Consider the following 18,639-nt stretch of genomic DNA (forward strand, 5'->3'; position numbering starts at 1 on the left):
GAGCGCGACACGAGCCCTGCGTCTGACGTCACCGCGTTTCTATTGGCTGCTGTACGAGTAGCGTGTGCGCTCATTGGTAAAAGTAAAAACACCACGTGACACGGAAGTCAGTTTCAAGTCTAAGAGAGTTTGACTAAATCATCTGAAGCAGACTTGGACACTAACGTCCTGAGAGCGGGAGACGTCACTACGTCACATCCGGTCAGCTGTCTGCGGCACGTGGTGAGAGCAGCCTTTGTTTGAATGTTTTTGGCGGTTGACAGCATAGACATCTTTTAGAAGTAGACGCAGCATTGGCTGCTGTGACGCGAGAAATTGGGCTTCCATCTTGAAGTGGTGATGAGGAGCCGGCGAGCAGCCTAAACTGACAGTTGACAGGTAGAAAACAAAGATGCTAAACTGACAGTTGACAGGTAGAAAACAAAGATGCTAAACTGACAGTTGACAGGTAGAAAACAAAGATGCTAAACTGACAGTTGACAGGTAGAAAACAAAGATGCTAAACTGACAGTTGACAGGTAGAAAACAAAGATGCTAAACTGACAGTTGACAGGTAGAAAACAAAGATGCTAAACTGACAGTTGACAGGTAGAAAACAAAGATGCTAAACTGACAGTTGACAGGTAGAAAACAAAGATGCTAAACTGACAGTTGACAGGTATAAAACAAAGATGCTAAACTGACGGTTGACAGGTAGAAAACAAAGATGCTAAACTGACAGTTGACGGGTAGAAAACAAAGATGCTAAACTGACAGTTGACAGGTAGAAAACAAAGATGCTAAACTGACAGTTGACAGGTAGAAAACAAAGATGCTAAACTGACAGTTGACAGGTAGAAAACAAAGATGCTAAACTGACAGTTGACAGGTAGAAAACAAAGATGCTAAACTGACAGTTGACAGGTAGAAAACAAAGATACTAAACTGACAGTTGACAGGTAGAAAACAAAGATGCTGAACTGACAGCTGACGGGTAGAAAACAAAGACGCTAAACTGACAGTTGACGGGTAGAAAACAAAGATGCTAAACTGACAGTTGACAGGTAGAAAACAAAGATGCTAAACTGACAGTTGACAGGTAGAAAACAAAGATGCTAAACTGACGGTTGACAGGTAGAAAACAAAGATGCTAAACTGACAGTTGACGGGTAGAAAACAAAAATGCTAAACTGACAGTTGACAGGTAGAAAACAAAGATGCTAAACTGACAGTTGACAGGTAGGAAACAAATATGCTAAACTGACAGTTGACAGGTAGAAAACAAAAATGCTAAACTGACAGTTGACAGGTAGAAAACAAAGATGCTAAACTGACAGTTGACAGGTAGAAAACAAATATGCTAAACTGACAGTTGACAGGTAGAAAACAAAGATGCTAAACTGACAGTTGACAGGTAGAAAACAAAGATGCTAAACTGACAGTTGACAGGTAGAAAACAAAGATGCTAAACTGACAGTTGACAGGTAGAAAACAAAGATGCTAAACTGACAGTTGACAGGTAGAAAACAAAGATGCTAAACTGACAGTTGACAGGTAGAAAACAAAGATGCTAAACTGACAGTTGACAGGTAGAAAACAAAGATGCTAAACTGACGGTTGACAGGTAGAAAACAAAGATGCTAAACTGACAGTTGACGGGTAGAAAACAAAGATGCTAAACTGACAGTTGACAGGTAGAAAACAAAGATGCTAAACTGACAGTTGACAGGTAGAAAACAAAGATGCTAAACTGACAGTTGACAGGTAGAAAACAAAGATGCTAAACTGACAGTTGACAGGTAGAAAACAAAGATGCTAAACTGACAGTTGACAGGTAGAAAACAAAGATACTAAACTGACAGTTGACAGGTAGAAAACAAAGATGCTGAACTGACAGCTGACGGGTAGAAAACAAAGACGCTAAACTGACAGTTGACGGGTAGAAAACAAAGATGCTAAACTGACAGTTGACAGGTAGAAAACAAAGACGCTAAACTGACAGTTGACAGGTAGAAAACAAAGATGCTAAACTGACAGTTGACAGGTAGAAAACAAAGATGCTAAACTGACAGTTGACAGGTAGAAAACAAAGATGCTAAACTGACGGTTGACAGGTAGAAAACAAAGATGCTAAACTGACAGTTGACGGGTAGAAAACAAAGATGCTAAACTGACAGTTGACAGGTAGAAAACAAAGATGCTAAACTGACAGTTGACAGGTAGAAAACAAAGATGCTAAACTGACAGTTGACAGGTAGAAAACAAAGATGCTAAACTGACAGTTGACAGGTAGAAAACAAAGATGCTAAACTGACAGTTGACAGGTAGAAAACAAAGATGCTAAACTGACAGTTGACAGGTAGAAAACAAAGATGCTAAACTGACGGTTGACAGGTAGAAAACAAAGATGCTAAACTGACAGTTGACGGGTAGAAAACAAAGATGCTAAACTGACAGTTGACGGGTAGAAAACAAAGATGCTAAACTGACAGTTGACAGGTAGAAAACAAAGATGCTAAACTGACAGTTGACAGGTAGAAAACAAAGATGCTAAACTGACAGTTGACAGGTAGAAAACAAAGATGCTAAACTGACAGTTGACAGGTAGAAAACAAAGATGCTAAACTGACAGTTGACAGGTAGAAAACAAAGATGCTAAACTGACAGTTGACAGGTAGAAAACAAAGATGCTAAACTGACAGTTGACAGGTAGAAAACAAAGATGCTAAACTGACAGTTGACAGGTAGAAAACAAAGATGCTAAACTGACAGTTGACAGGTAGAAAACAAAGATGCTAAACTGACAGTTGACAGGTAGAAAACAAAGATACTAAACTGACAGTTGACAGGTAGAAAACAAAGATGCTGAACTGACAGCTGACGGGTAGAAAACAAAGACGCTAAACTGACAGTTGACGGGTAGAAAACAAAGATGCTAAACTGACAGTTGACAGGTAGAAAACAAAGATGCTAAACTGACAGTTGACAGGTAGAAAACAAAGATGCTAAACTGACGGTTGACAGGTAGAAAACAAAGATGCTAAACTGACAGTTGACGGGTAGAAAACAAAAATGCTAAACTGACAGTTGACAGGTAGAAAACAAAGATGCTAAACTGACAGTTGACAGGTAGGAAACAAATATGCTAAACTGACAGTTGACAGGTAGAAAACAAAAATGCTAAACTGACAGTTGACAGGTAGAAAACAAAGATGCTAAACTGACAGTTGACAGGTAGAAAACAAATATGCTAAACTGACAGTTGACAGGTAGAAAACAAAGATGCTAAACTGACAGTTGACAGGTAGAAAACAAAGATGCTAAACTGACAGTTGACAGGTAGAAAACAAAGATGCTAAACTGACAGTTGACAGGTAGAAAACAAAGATGCTAAACTGACAGTTGACAGGTAGAAAACAAAGATGCTAAACTGACAGTTGACAGGTAGAAAACAAAGATGCTAAACTGACAGTTGACAGGTAGAAAACAAAGATGCTAAACTGACGGTTGACAGGTAGAAAACAAAGATGCTAAACTGACAGTTGACGGGTAGAAAACAAAGATGCTAAACTGACAGTTGACAGGTAGAAAACAAAGATGCTAAACTGACAGTTGACAGGTAGAAAACAAAGATGCTAAACTGACAGTTGACAGGTAGAAAACAAAGATGCTAAACTGACAGTTGACAGGTAGAAAACAAAGATGCTAAACTGACAGTTGACAGGTAGAAAACAAAGATACTAAACTGACAGTTGACAGGTAGAAAACAAAGATGCTGAACTGACAGCTGACGGGTAGAAAACAAAGACGCTAAACTGACAGTTGACGGGTAGAAAACAAAGATGCTAAACTGACAGTTGACAGGTAGAAAACAAAGACGCTAAACTGACAGTTGACAGGTAGAAAACAAAGATGCTAAACTGACAGTTGACAGGTAGAAAACAAAGATGCTAAACTGACAGTTGACAGGTAGAAAACAAAGATGCTAAACTGACGGTTGACAGGTAGAAAACAAAGATGCTAAACTGACAGTTGACGGGTAGAAAACAAAGATGCTAAACTGACAGTTGACAGGTAGAAAACAAAGATGCTAAACTGACAGTTGACAGGTAGAAAACAAAGATGCTAAACTGACAGTTGACAGGTAGAAAACAAAGATGCTAAACTGACAGTTGACAGGTAGAAAACAAAGATGCTAAACTGACAGTTGACAGGTAGAAAACAAAGATGCTAAACTGACAGTTGACAGGTAGAAAACAAAGATGCTAAACTGACGGTTGACAGGTAGAAAACAAAGATGCTAAACTGACAGTTGACGGGTAGAAAACAAAGATGCTAAACTGACAGTTGACAGGTAGAAAACAAAGATGCTAAACTGACAGTTGACAGGTAGAAAACAAAGATGCTAAACTGACAGTTGACAGGTAGAAAACAAAGATGCTAAACTGACAGTTGACAGGTAGAAAACAAAGATGCTAAACTGACAGTTGACAGGTAGAAAACAAAGATACTAAACTGACAGTTGACAGGTAGAAAACAAAGATGCTGAACTGACAGCTGACGGGTAGAAAACAAAGACGCTAAACTGACAGTTGACGGGTAGAAAACAAAGATGCTAAACTGACAGTTGACAGGTAGAAAACAAAGATGCTAAACTGACAGTTGACAGGTAGAAAACAAAGATGCTAAACTGACAGTTGACAGGTAGAAAACAAAGATGCTAAACTGACAGTTGACAGGTAGAAAACAAAGATGCTAAACTGACGGTTGACAGGTAGAAAACAAAGATGCTAAACTGACAGTTGACGGGTAGAAAACAAAGATGCTAAACTGACAGTTGACAGGTAGAAAACAAAGATGCTAAACTGACAGTTGACAGGTAGAAAACAAAGATGCTAAACTGACAGTTGACAGGTAGAAAACAAAGATGCTAAACTGACAGTTGACAGGTAGAAAACAAAGATGCTAAACTGACAGTTGACAGGTAGAAAACAAAGATACTAAACTGACAGTTGACAGGTAGAAAACAAAGATGCTAAACTGACAGCTGACGGGTAGAAAACAAAGATGCTAAACTGACAGTTGACAGGTAGAAAACAAAGATGCTAAACTGACAGCTGACGGGTAGAAAACAAAGACGCTAAACTGACAGTTGACGGGTAGAAAACAAAGATGCTAAACTGACAGTTGACAGGTAGAAAACAAAGATGCTAAACTGACAGTTGACAGGTAGAAAACAAAGATGCTAAACTGACAGTTGACAGGTAGAAAACAAAGATGCTAAACTGACAGTTGACAGGTAGAAAACAAAGATGCTAAACTGACAGTTGACAGCTAGAAAACAAAGATACTAAACTGACAGTTGACAGGTAGAAAACAAAGATGCTAAACTGACAGTTGACAGGTAGAAAACAAAGATGCTAAACTGACAGTTGACAGGTAGAAAACAAAGATGCTAAACTGACAGTTGACAGGTAGAAAACAAAGATGCTAAACTGACAATTGACAGGTAGAAAACAAAGATGCTAAACTGACAGTTGACAGGTAGAAAATAAAGATGCTAAACTGACAGTTGACAGGTAGAAAACAAAGATGCTAAACTGACAGTTGACAGGTAGAAAACAAAGATGCTAAACTGACAGTTGACGGGTAGAAAACAAAGATGCTAAACTGACAGTTGACAGGTAGAAAACAAAGATGCTAAACTGACAGTTGACAGGTAGAAAACAAAGATGCTAAACTGACGGTTGACAGGTAGAAAACAAAGATGCTAAACTGACAGTTGATGGGTAGAAAACAAAGATGCTAAACTGACAGTTGACAGGTAGAAAACAAAGATGCTAAACTGACAGTTGACAGGTAGAAAACAAAGATGCTAAACTGACAGTTGACGGGTAGAAAACAAAGATGCTAAACTGACAGTTGACAGGTAGAAAACAAAGATGCTAAACTGACAGTTGACAGGTAGAAAACAAAGATGCTAAACTGACAGTTGACAGGTAGAAAACAAAGATGCTAAACTGACGGTTGACAGGTAGAAAACAAAGATGCTAAACTGACAGTTGATGGGTAGAAAACAAAGATGCTAAACTGACAGTTGACAGGTAGAAAACAAAGATGCTAAACTGACAGTTGACAGGTAGAAAACAAAGATGCTAAACTGACAGTTGACGGGTAGAAAACAAAGATGCTAAACTGACAGTTGGCAGGTAGAAAACAAAGATGCTAAACTGACAGTTGACAGGTAGAAAACAAAGATGCTAAACTGACAGTTGACAGGTAGGAAAAAAAGATGCTAAACTGACACTTGACAGGTAGAAAACAAAGATGCTAAACTGACAGTTGACAGGTAGAAAACAAAGATACTAAACTGACAGTTGACAGGTAGAAAACAAAGATGCTAAACTGACAGTTGACAGGTAGAAAACAAAGATGCTAAACTGACAGTTGACAGGTAGAAAACAAAGATGCTAAACTGACAGCTGACGGGTAGAAAACAAAGACGCTAAACTGACAGTTGACAGGTAGAAAACAAAGATGCTACACTGACAGTTGACAGGTAGAAAACAAAGATGCTAAACTGACAGTTGACAGGTAGAAAACAAAGATGCTAAACTGACAGTTGACAGGTAGAAAACAAAGATGCTAAACTGACAGTTGACAGGTAGAAAACAAAGATGCTAAACTGACAGTTGACAGGTAGAAAACAAAGATGCTAAACTGACAGTTGACAGGTAGGAAAAAAAGATGCTAAACTGACACTTGACAGGTAGAAAACAAAGATGCTAAACTGACAGTTGACAGGTAGAAAACAAAGATACTAAACTGACAGTTGACAGGTAGAAAACAAAGATGCTAAACTGACAGTTGACAGGTAGAAAACAAAGATGCTAAACTGACAGTTGACAGGTAGAAAACAAAGATGCTAAACTGACAGCTGACGGGTAGAAAACAAAGACGCTAAACTGACAGTTGACAGGTAGAAAACAAAGATGCTAAACTGACAGTTGACAGGTAGAAAACAAAGATGCTACACTGACAGTTGACAGGTAGAAAACAAAGATGCTAAACTGACAGTTGACAGGTAGAAAACAAAGATGCTAAACTGACAGTTGACAGGTAGAAAACAAAGATGCTAAACTGACAGTTGACAGGTAGAAAACAAAGATGCTAAACTGACAGTTGACAGGTAGAAAACAAAGATGCTAAACTGACAGTTGACAGGTAGAAAACAAAGATGCTAAACTGACAGTTGACAGGTAGGAAAAAAAGATGCTAAACTGACACTTGACAGGTAGAAAACAAAGATGCTAAACTGACAGTTGACAGGTAGAAAACAAAGATACTAAACTGACAGTTGACAGGTAGAAAACAAAGATGCTAAACTGACAGTTGACAGGTAGAAAACAAAGATGCTAAACTGACAGTTGACAGGTAGAAAACAAAGATGCTAAACTGACAGCTGACGGGTAGAAAACAAAGACGCTAAACTGACAGTTGACAGGTAGAAAACAAAGATGCTAAACTGACAGTTGACAGGTAGAAAACAAAGATGCTACACTGACAGTTGACAGGTAGAAAACAAAGATGCTAAACTGACAGTTGACAGGTAGAAAACAAAGATGCTAAACTGACAGTTGACAGGTAGAAAACAAAGATGCTAAACTGACAGTTGACAGGTAGAAAACAAAGATGCTAAACTGACAGTTGACAGGTAGAAAACAAAGATGCTAAACTGACACTTGACAGGTAGAAAACAAAGATGCTAAACTGACGGTTGACAGGTAGAAAACAAAGATGCTAAACTGACAGTTGACGGGTAGAAAACAAAGATGCTAAACTGACAGTTGACAGGTAGAAAACAAAGATGCTAAACTGACAGTTGACAGGTAGAAAACAAAGATGCTAAACTGACAGTTGACAGGTAGAAAACAAAGATGCTAAACTGACAGTTGACAGGTAGAAAACAAAGATGCTAAACTGACAGTTGACAGGTAGAAAACAAAGATACTAAACTGACAGTTGACAGGTAGAAAACAAAGATGCTGAACTGACAGCTGACGGGTAGAAAACAAAGACGCTAAACTGACAGTTGACGGGTAGAAAACAAAGATGCTAAACTGACAGTTGACAGGTAGAAAACAAAGATGCTAAACTGACAGTTGACAGGTAGAAAACAAAGATGCTAAACTGACAGTTGACAGGTAGAAAACAAAGATGCTAAACTGACAGTTGACAGGTAGAAAACAAAGATGCTAAACTGACGGTTGACAGGTAGAAAACAAAGATGCTAAACTGACAGTTGACGGGTAGAAAACAAAGATGCTAAACTGACAGTTGACAGGTAGAAAACAAAGATGCTAAACTGACAGTTGACAGGTAGAAAACAAAGATGCTAAACTGACAGTTGACAGGTAGAAAACAAAGATGCTAAACTGACAGTTGACAGGTAGAAAACAAAGATGCTAAACTGACAGTTGACAGGTAGAAAACAAAGATACTAAACTGACAGTTGACAGGTAGAAAACAAAGATGCTAAACTGACAGCTGACGGGTAGAAAACAAAGATGCTAAACTGACAGTTGACAGGTAGAAAACAAAGATGCTAAACTGACAGCTGACGGGTAGAAAACAAAGACGCTAAACTGACAGTTGACGGGTAGAAAACAAAGATGCTAAACTGACAGTTGACAGGTAGAAAACAAAGATGCTAAACTGACAGTTGACAGGTAGAAAACAAAGATGCTAAACTGACAGTTGACAGGTAGAAAACAAAGATGCTAAACTGACAGTTGACAGGTAGAAAACAAAGATGCTAAACTGACAGTTGACAGCTAGAAAACAAAGATACTAAACTGACAGTTGACAGGTAGAAAACAAAGATGCTAAACTGACAGTTGACAGGTAGAAAACAAAGATGCTAAACTGACAGTTGACAGGTAGAAAACAAAGATGCTAAACTGACAGTTGACAGGTAGAAAACAAAGATGCTAAACTGACAATTGACAGGTAGAAAACAAAGATGCTAAACTGACAGTTGACAGGTAGAAAATAAAGATGCTAAACTGACAGTTGACAGGTAGAAAACAAAGATGCTAAACTGACAGTTGACAGGTAGAAAACAAAGATGCTAAACTGACAGTTGACGGGTAGAAAACAAAGATGCTAAACTGACAGTTGACAGGTAGAAAACAAAGATGCTAAACTGACAGTTGACAGGTAGAAAACAAAGATGCTAAACTGACGGTTGACAGGTAGAAAACAAAGATGCTAAACTGACAGTTGATGGGTAGAAAACAAAGATGCTAAACTGACAGTTGACAGGTAGAAAACAAAGATGCTAAACTGACAGTTGACAGGTAGAAAACAAAGATGCTAAACTGACAGTTGACGGGTAGAAAACAAAGATGCTAAACTGACAGTTGACAGGTAGAAAACAAAGATGCTAAACTGACAGTTGACAGGTAGAAAACAAAGATGCTAAACTGACAGTTGACAGGTAGAAAACAAAGATGCTAAACTGACGGTTGACAGGTAGAAAACAAAGATGCTAAACTGACAGTTGATGGGTAGAAAACAAAGATGCTAAACTGACAGTTGACAGGTAGAAAACAAAGATGCTAAACTGACAGTTGACAGGTAGAAAACAAAGATGCTAAACTGACAGTTGACGGGTAGAAAACAAAGATGCTAAACTGACAGTTGGCAGGTAGAAAACAAAGATGCTAAACTGACAGTTGACAGGTAGAAAACAAAGATGCTAAACTGACAGTTGACAGGTAGGAAAAAAAGATGCTAAACTGACACTTGACAGGTAGAAAACAAAGATGCTAAACTGACAGTTGACAGGTAGAAAACAAAGATACTAAACTGACAGTTGACAGGTAGAAAACAAAGATGCTAAACTGACAGTTGACAGGTAGAAAACAAAGATGCTAAACTGACAGTTGACAGGTAGAAAACAAAGATGCTAAACTGACAGCTGACGGGTAGAAAACAAAGACGCTAAACTGACAGTTGACAGGTAGAAAACAAAGATGCTAAACTGACAGTTGACAGGTAGAAAACAAAGATGCTACACTGACAGTTGACAGGTAGAAAACAAAGATGCTAAACTGACAGTTGACAGGTAGAAAACAAAGATGCTAAACTGACAGTTGACAGGTAGAAAACAAAGATGCTAAACTGACAGTTGACAGGTAGAAAACAAAGATGCTAAACTGACAGTTGACAGGTAGAAAACAAAGATGCTAAACTGACAGTTGACAGGTAGAAAACAAAGATGCTAAAGTGACAGTTGACAGGTAGGAAAAAAAGATGCTAAACTGACACTTGACAGGTAGAAAACAAAGATGCTAAACTGACAGTTGACAGGTAGAAAACAAAGATACTAAACTGACAGTTGACAGGTAGAAAACAAAGATGCTAAACTGACAGTTGACAGGTAGAAAACAAAGATGCTAAACTGACAGTTGACAGGTAGAAAACAAAGATGCTAAACTGACAGCTGACGGGTAGAAAACAAAGACGCTAAACTGACAGTTGACAGGTAGAAAACAAAGATGCTAAACTGACAGTTGACAGGTAGAAAACAAAGATGCTACACTGACAGTTGACAGGTAGAAAACAAAGATGCTAAACTGACAGTTGACAGGTAGAAAACAAAGATGCTAAACTGACAGTTGACAGGTAGAAAACAAAGATGCTAAACTGACAGTTGACAGGTAGAAAACAAAGATGCTAAACTGACAGTTGACAGGTAGAAAACAAAGATGCTAAACTGACAGTTGACAGGTAGAAAACAAAGATGCTAAACTGACAGTTGACAGGTAGGAAAAAAAGATGCTAAACTGACACTTGACAGGTAGAAAACAAAGATGCTAAACTGACAGTTGACAGGTAGAAAACAAAGATACTAAACTGACAGTTGACAGGTAGAAAACAAAGATGCTAAACTGACAGTTGACAGGTAGAAAACAAAGATGCTAAACTGACAGTTGACAGGTAGAAAACAAAGATGCTAAACTGACAGCTGACGGGTAGAAAACAAAGACGCTAAACTGACAGTTGACAGGTAGAAAACAAAGATGCTAAACTGACAGTTGACAGGTAGAAAACAAAGATGCTACACTGACAGTTGACAGGTAGAAAACAAAGATGCTAAACTGACAGTTGACAGGTAGAAAACAAAGATGCTAAACTGACAGTTGACAGGTAGAAAACAAAGATGCTAAACTGACAGTTGACAGGTAGAAAACAAAGATGCTAAACTGACAGTTGACAGGTAGAAAACAAAGATGCTAAACTGACAGTTGACAGGTAGAAAACAAAGACGCTAAACTGACAGTTGACAGGTAGACGTTTCAGCCGGATATTTCCCGGGAAGTTTTAAATGTCACTTTATAAGTTAACCCGGCCGTATTGGCATGTGTTGCAATGTTAAGATTTCATCATTGATATATAAACTATCAGACTGCGTGGTCGCTAGTAGTGGCTTTCAGTAGGCCTTTAAAATGTTCAATATTTATTGGAGTTACATTGTTGCTTCCATAAATTGTCCTCCATTCGCCTTAAATGTCAATAACACAACTCTTCTTCAACGCCTTGGACTTGGTGGAAGTGGACTTGGTCTGTGAGACACAATGTTCATTGTTGCACATGACTGCTTGAACACTGGACCAGTCCATTTCTGTCGTGTGTGTGTGCGTGTGCGTGTGTGTGTGTGTGTGTGTGTGTGTGTGTGTGTGTGTGTGTGTGTGTGTGTGTGTGTGTGTGTGTGTGTTACGGACAGCAAAGCCCTGTCTGTCTGTTATTTGACTTGACTTCTGTGTTGAAGCAGCAAAAAAGGACATTATGTTAAATGAAGAGTTTCTGTCTCTGATAGTTGATATAATAATGTAAGTGCATCATAAAGCCTACATGAACTCCATGGTGTTCAGGGATGAATAGTCTCTCCTATTGCTATTGTACCATTTTTCCAGCTATAGTTACATGAATCATTAGTAATGCAGCAGCCTAGTTTTGAATGGCAGGGTCCCTGCTAGCACATGTTGATAATAATATAACATGTACATAATAAAAATGCTGTAATAAATTAAGCATGATGAGATGACTTGAAACTGTTTAATGTTGCACTTTTTATATGTAGAAGAAAAGTTTTGTCATTTTATTTAATCTGAGCAACAACTTGAGGCAGTTTAATGTTGATTAACGTGGGCAGAATTATTATAGTGTTGCCAATGTTAAAAGGATAAAGCCATTGTTTACACATTTGGTAAATAAATAACCAAAACATTTATATTTTGTTGTTTTCTTACTGTACCGAAAATGAACCGAACCGTGACCTCTAAACCGAGGTACGTACCGAACCGAAATGTTTGTGTACCGTTACACCCCTGATATATATATATATATATATATATATATATATATATATATATATATATATATATATATATATATATATATATATATATATATATATATATATATATATTGCATATATTAGCTGCACCGTACTATAAGCAGCAGATATATACCTTGTGAAATGTTGTTTTACATACCTTAATTGTTTCTAAGCGGTGCATGCAACACGGCAGTAAAACATCTGATCCAACAAAACAGAAGTCGTCTCCAATCAGATAAACAGACCCAATAACTCCCCGGTGACCTTTTGGTCAGTTTACTGACACATTTGTGAGAAATGAAACGGTACAAAAAGAATGCAATGATAAAGTTAATAATGCTAACACAGACACTCGTAAACGTGTTAGCATATTAGCTGCTAGCTTGACGACATTACGATAGTACGCACAAACATGTATGGAAACACTACTATCAAACGTGACAGTTTAGCAAGTATGAATTGTTGTAGTTATATTGTAAAACACAGAAACGTTGCTTGGACTGATGAATGTAGAAACCATACGAGTAGAAACGCTATGGACAACTAGTAGACAAAACGGCACATGTACTATAGAAATGTGCTATTAAAATCTAATCCGTTATTATTATTGTTATTGTTATTACTACCGGTAAACAGAAGGGAAGAATTTAGACGTTCAAACCGCAGCACCTGCAGTAAGTGAACGTGTCCAAAAGATGGCGCCGTAGTACAAATAATAACACACCTTTTCAGTGTTTTATGAAAACTATTTGTTGAACACCAACAAATTAGCCGCAGAGTGCAAAGCGTAGGAAAAAAGTAGCGGCTTATAGTCCTTCAAATATGGTGTTTATCCCATGTGTTCTTGTAATGTGATGAATGTGTCAGGTGAGGGCGGCTACATCCTGCACACTCACTTCCTGTTGCACCTGCAGGCAGATGGTGTTGACTGAGCGCTGCCTGCACTTCAGGTAGGGGGCGGCAGCACCCAGCAAAGTAGGCGTCATGCCCGTGGAGGCTGGAAGCAGCTCCGCCTCAGCTGCTCGCCACCCCAAGCAAAAGCGCAAGGCTCACAGTTTGTCCATTCGACGCACCAACAGCACGGAGGAGAGACCGGCTGGCAGCCACAGAGGAGACATGCTGGAGTCGCAGGTAAGGAGGACAACTCTGCATGTACAGTACGTACTGTAACTCACCTGTAGAAACATACACAGAGGAGACATGCTGGAGTCGCAGGTAAGGAGGACAACTCCACATGAACTCTGCATGTATGTACTGTAACTCACCTGTAGAAACATCTACACACGTTGAAAGGAGGCGATACAACACTCCTGGCCGGGTTAGCAACATAGGTCTCATGTTCCACCTTGTAATGTCCACTGTTTATGTTCCATCTTGTAATGTCCACTGTTTATGTTCCATCTTGTAATGTCCGCTGTTTATGTTCCATCTTGTAATGTCCACTGTTTATGTTCCATCTTGTAATGTCCGCTGTTTATGTTCCATCTTGTAATGTCCACTGTTTATGTTCCATCTTGTAATGTCCGCTGTTTATGTTCCATCTTGTAATGTCCGCTGTTTATGTTCCATCTTGTAATGTCCACTGTTTATGTTCCATCTTGTAATGTCCACTGTTTATGTTCCATCTTGTAATGTCCGCTGTTTATGTTCCATCTTGTAATGTCCACTGTTTATGTTCCATCTTGTAATATCCACTGTTTATGTTCCATCTTGTAATGTCCACTGTTTATGTTCCATCTTGTAATGTCCACTGTTTATGTTCCATCTTGTAATGTCCACTGTTTATGTTCCATCTTGTAATGTCCACTGTTTATGTTCCATCTTGTAATGTCCACTGTTTATGTTCCATCTTGTAATGTCCGCTGTTTATGTTCCATCTTGTAATGTCCACTGTTTATGTTCCATCTTGTAATATCCACTGTTTATGTTCCATCTTGTAATGTCCACTGTTTATGTTCCATCTTGTAATGTCCACTGTTTATGTTCCATCTTGTAATGTCCACTGTTTATGTTCCATCTTGTAATGTCCACTGTTTATGTTCCATCTTGTAATGTCCACTGTTTATGTTCCATCTTGTAATGTCCGCTGTTTATGTTCCATCTTGTAATGTCCACTGTTTATGTTCCATCTTGTAATGTCCACTGTTTATGTTCCATCTTGTAATGTCCACTGTTTATGTTCCATCTTGTAATGTCCGCTGTTTATGTTCCATCTTGTAATGTCCGCTGTTTATGTTCCATCTTGTAATGTCCACTGTTTATGTTCCATCTTGTAATGTCCACTGTTTATGTTCCATCTTGTAATGTCCGCTGTTTATGTTCCATCTTGTAATGTCCACTGTTTATGTTCCATCTTGTAATATCCACTGTTTATGTTCCATCTTGTAATGTCCACTGTTTATGTTCCATCTTGTAATGTCCACTGTTTATGTTCCATCTTGTAATGTCCACTGTTTATGTTCCATCTTGTAATGTCCACTGTTTATGTTCCATCTTGTAATGTCCACTGTTTATGTTCCATCTTGTAATGTCCGCTGTTTATGTTCCATCTTGTAATGTCCACTGTTTATGTTCCATCTTGTAATATCCACTGTTTATGTTCCATCTTGTAATGTCCACTGTTTATGTTCCATCTTGTAATGTCCACTGTTTATGTTCCATCTTGTAATGTCCACTGTTTATGTTCCATCTTGTAATGTCCACTGTTTATGTTCCATCTTGTAATGTCCACTGTTTATGTTCCATCTTGTAATGTCCACTGTTTATGTTCCATCTTGTAATGTCCGCTGTTTATGTTCCATCTTGTAATGTCCGCTGTTTATGTTCCATCTTGTAATGTCCACTGTTTATGTTCCTCTTCCAGGGAAGAGGAGAGCACCACTAGGCTAGTTGCAATGTGACGTGGTGAAACAAGAAGATGTTTTGTACACTTCCACAGAAGTCCAACTGGGAACTTCTGAAAAGAGGAAATAAGCAAATAGATGAATAGGAGAGAAAATAATATCCACACAACATCAGCCATAGATGTACATGTGACACACCTCTTTGACCACCATCTTGTTTGGGCGTTCTTTAGTTTTTTATCCAGGGTCATGTCGATCTATCAGCTGTCGCTCGCTATTGGATGATTTTCCTGAAACACTATAACACTAACCCATATTTATTTATGTGACAGCAGCTAGCAGCCAATGATGTGTGTCCATACACAGTGTGGAGCCGCTCATCAACTCCATGATGGCAAATCAAGTTGAAGTAGAGTGGAGGACAAGACTGAACATGTCACACACACACAGAAGAAGAGAATACTTTATAAAGTGTTTAAGGAAGTAGCACTAAATACGTTTAAAACACGACAGTTAACACATATGACCGGTATTGGTATCGACCGATCTGACTTATGTATGATCCTCATCAGCATAAAACAGGTCAGCATCCAAAGGAGGAGCTCAATGTTTCAGCACCCAGCTGGTGAATGAAAGAAATACTTACATCTCATTTTATTCTGGGCTTGTCCAGAGTTGTAACCTTCAACACAAGTGAACCATGGACCAGGACTAGGTCTACTTCTAGTTTGTGGTCTGAAGAACATGAAGCTGACCAAGGTCTACTGGAACCTAGTTGAACATACTTCATGATAGATAATGTTATCAGTGTAGCTAGTCGTGTACGTACAAGTTCTTCTCAGCTTGCACTGACCCTCATCAAACTTTAATATTAGTCTTTCCTCCACATGCTAGTTGAGTCCATCTCACTAATAACATGTACTATGACCTTTCACCCACTGGCATTATGAGCCTAATATTCCTGAGAGTTTAGGTTTAGAACTAAGCAGCTTAAAACACAATGGCTGCCTGTTGGTTTCTCTTTTCTTTCTTACTGCCATGTCGTGCTGACAGAACCCTTAAAGGACTAACATGTTCTATGCATTAAACGTAATCTTACTTACTGCCGTGTCGGGCTGACAGAACCCTTAAAGAACTAACATGTTCTATGCATTAAACGTAATCTTACTTACTGCCGTGTCGTGCTGACAGAACCCTTAAAGGACTAACATGTTCTATGCATTAAACGTAATCTTACTTACTGCCGTGTCGTGCTGACAGAACCCTTAAAGGACTAACATGTTCTATGCATTAAACGTAATCTTACTTACTGCCGTGTCGTGCTGACAGAACCCTTAAAGGACTAACATGTTCTATGCATTAAACGTAATCTTACTTACTGCCGTGTCGTGCTGACAGAACCCTTAAAGGACTAACATGTTCTATGCATTAAACGTAATCTTACTTACTGCCGTGTCGTGCTGACAGAACCCTTAAAGGACTAACATGTTCTATGCATTAAACGTAATCTTACTTACTGCCGTGTCGTGCTTACAGAACCCTTAAAGGACTAACATGTTCTATGCATTAAATGTAATCTTACTTACTGCCGTGTCGTGCTTACAGAACCCTTAAAGGACTAACATGGCCGTGATGAACTGTCGCTTTTGAGCCGCTGCCAGAAGAAAGAGTGACAGTGGAGTATTTGGTTTCCTTGTCCTCTTAACAGTTGGCTGCAGAAAGGAAATAGGACTCAGCTCTTTATTGGAGCTGTCAAATGCAGACTTTGCATGCCACTGCTGGTCAGCACTCACTAGGTTGACTCCGCTCTAAGTTATTAAACGCTGGACTAGGAACACTAATACAATTATTTAAGGACAATAATTCTCAATCTATATGAGAGGCAAGAACACGTCTTTTATTTAATGCTGACTCATAAATACATGGAAATAAAAATGCCAATAGGAGTCCTGATGTCATTGCAACCATAAAACCAACAAACACACATCCAAAAAGTGCCAACAATACTCCATTGAGTATTCACTGAGTATTCACTGAGTATTCACTGATTATTCACAGAGTATTCACTGAGTATTCACTGAGTATTCACAGAGTATTCACAGAGTATTCACTGAGTATTCACAGAGTATTCACTGAGTATTCACTGATTATTAGTGATATTGTTATTTTAACTGCCCTCTGTATGATGCATTGTGTAACTGAAAACTAGAAATGTATGACCTTCTATGAGGGCAGAATATGTACAAGTGCTGTTTGTTAATAGCTGCTGCAGGTGTACCTAATCACCTGGTCAGTATAAAGGAGACCAGACGGCTGCTTGAAGGCACAAACTCTTTCTGTTTGAAGAATAATAGCTTTGTGTTTTCCTGTTTGAAGAATAATATCTTTGTGTTTTCCTGTTTGAAGAATAATATCTTTGTGTTTTCCTGTTTGAAGAATAATATCTTTGTGTTTTTCTGTTTGAAGAATAATATCTTTGTGTTTTCCTGTTTGAAGAATAATATCTTTGTGTTTTTCAGTTTGAAGAATAATATATTTGTGTTTTTCAGTTTGAAGAATAGAAGAAGAATATCTTTGTGTTTTCCTGTTTGAAGAATAGAAGAATAATATCTTTGTGTTTTCCTGTTTGAAGAATAATATCTTTGTGTTTTCCTGTTTGAAGAATAATATCTTTGTGTTTTCCTGTTTGAGGAATAGAAGAATAATATCTTTGTGTTTTCCTATTTGAAGAATAATATCTTTGTGTTTTCCTGTTTGAAGAATAATATCTTTGTGTTTTCCTGTTTGAAGAATAATATCTTTGTGTTTTCCTGTTTGAGGAATAGAAGAATAATATCTTTGTGTTTTCCTGTTTGAAGAATAATATCTTTGTGTTTTCCTGTTTGAAGAATAATATCTTTGTGTTTTCCTGTTTGAGGAATAGAAGAATAATATCTTTGTGTTTTCCTGTTTGAAGAATAATATCTTTGTGTTTTTCAGTTTGAAGAATAATATATTTGTGTTTTTCAGTTTGAAGAATAGAAGAAGAATATCTTTGTGTTTTCCTGTTTGAAGAATAGAAGAATAATATCTTTGTGTTTTCCTGTTTGAAGAATAATATCTTTGTGTTTTCCTGTTTGAAGAATAATATCTTTGTGTTTTCCTGTTTGAAGAATAATATCTTTGTGTTTTCCTGCAGGACTCCAAGCTGCCGCACTCCCTGCGTAACAATCTTCTAGATCTCTTTGGTCAGATTGAACGGGAGTTTGAGAATCTCTACATTGAGAACAATGAACGTGAGTAAATCCTGGTGTGGGTGTGCTCCAGGAACTCAGTCCTGGTCACAGAAGCTCTTCTGTTGGGAACATTCTTCATTGATCCTGGGTGTTGATTGACCAGAATGAGATCAGTGTTTGCCTCTGCTCTGTGCTA

The 18,639-nt window shown here is 38.2% G+C and overlaps 1 protein-coding gene across 5 annotated transcripts in view; it reads left to right on the forward strand.

Annotated features, from left to right (window-relative positions):
* wdr37 (WD repeat domain 37) overlaps window positions 1–18,639 on the forward strand; it is a 42,376-nt gene that overhangs the window by 1,040 nt on the left and 22,697 nt on the right. For 2 of the 5 annotated variants that reach the window (XM_062020635.1, XM_062020638.1), the window contains exons 3-4: window positions 13,304–13,516; window positions 18,407–18,503. In XM_062020635.1, coding sequence (XP_061876619.1) covers window positions 13,370–13,516; window positions 18,407–18,503 — 244 coding nt within the window. In that variant the 5' untranslated portion in view covers window positions 13,304–13,369. Of the gene's footprint in view, window positions 1–80; window positions 223–13,299; window positions 13,517–13,579; window positions 13,601–18,406; window positions 18,504–18,639 lie in introns of those variants that run through there. The other 3 variants (XM_062020636.1, XM_062020637.1, XM_062020639.1) reach the window with 3 other exon arrangements.

Source organism: Entelurus aequoreus, linkage group LG15 (assembly GCF_033978785.1).
Source record: "Entelurus aequoreus isolate RoL-2023_Sb linkage group LG15, RoL_Eaeq_v1.1, whole genome shotgun sequence".
Taxonomy (NCBI): Eukaryota; Metazoa; Chordata; class Actinopteri; order Syngnathiformes; family Syngnathidae; genus Entelurus; species Entelurus aequoreus.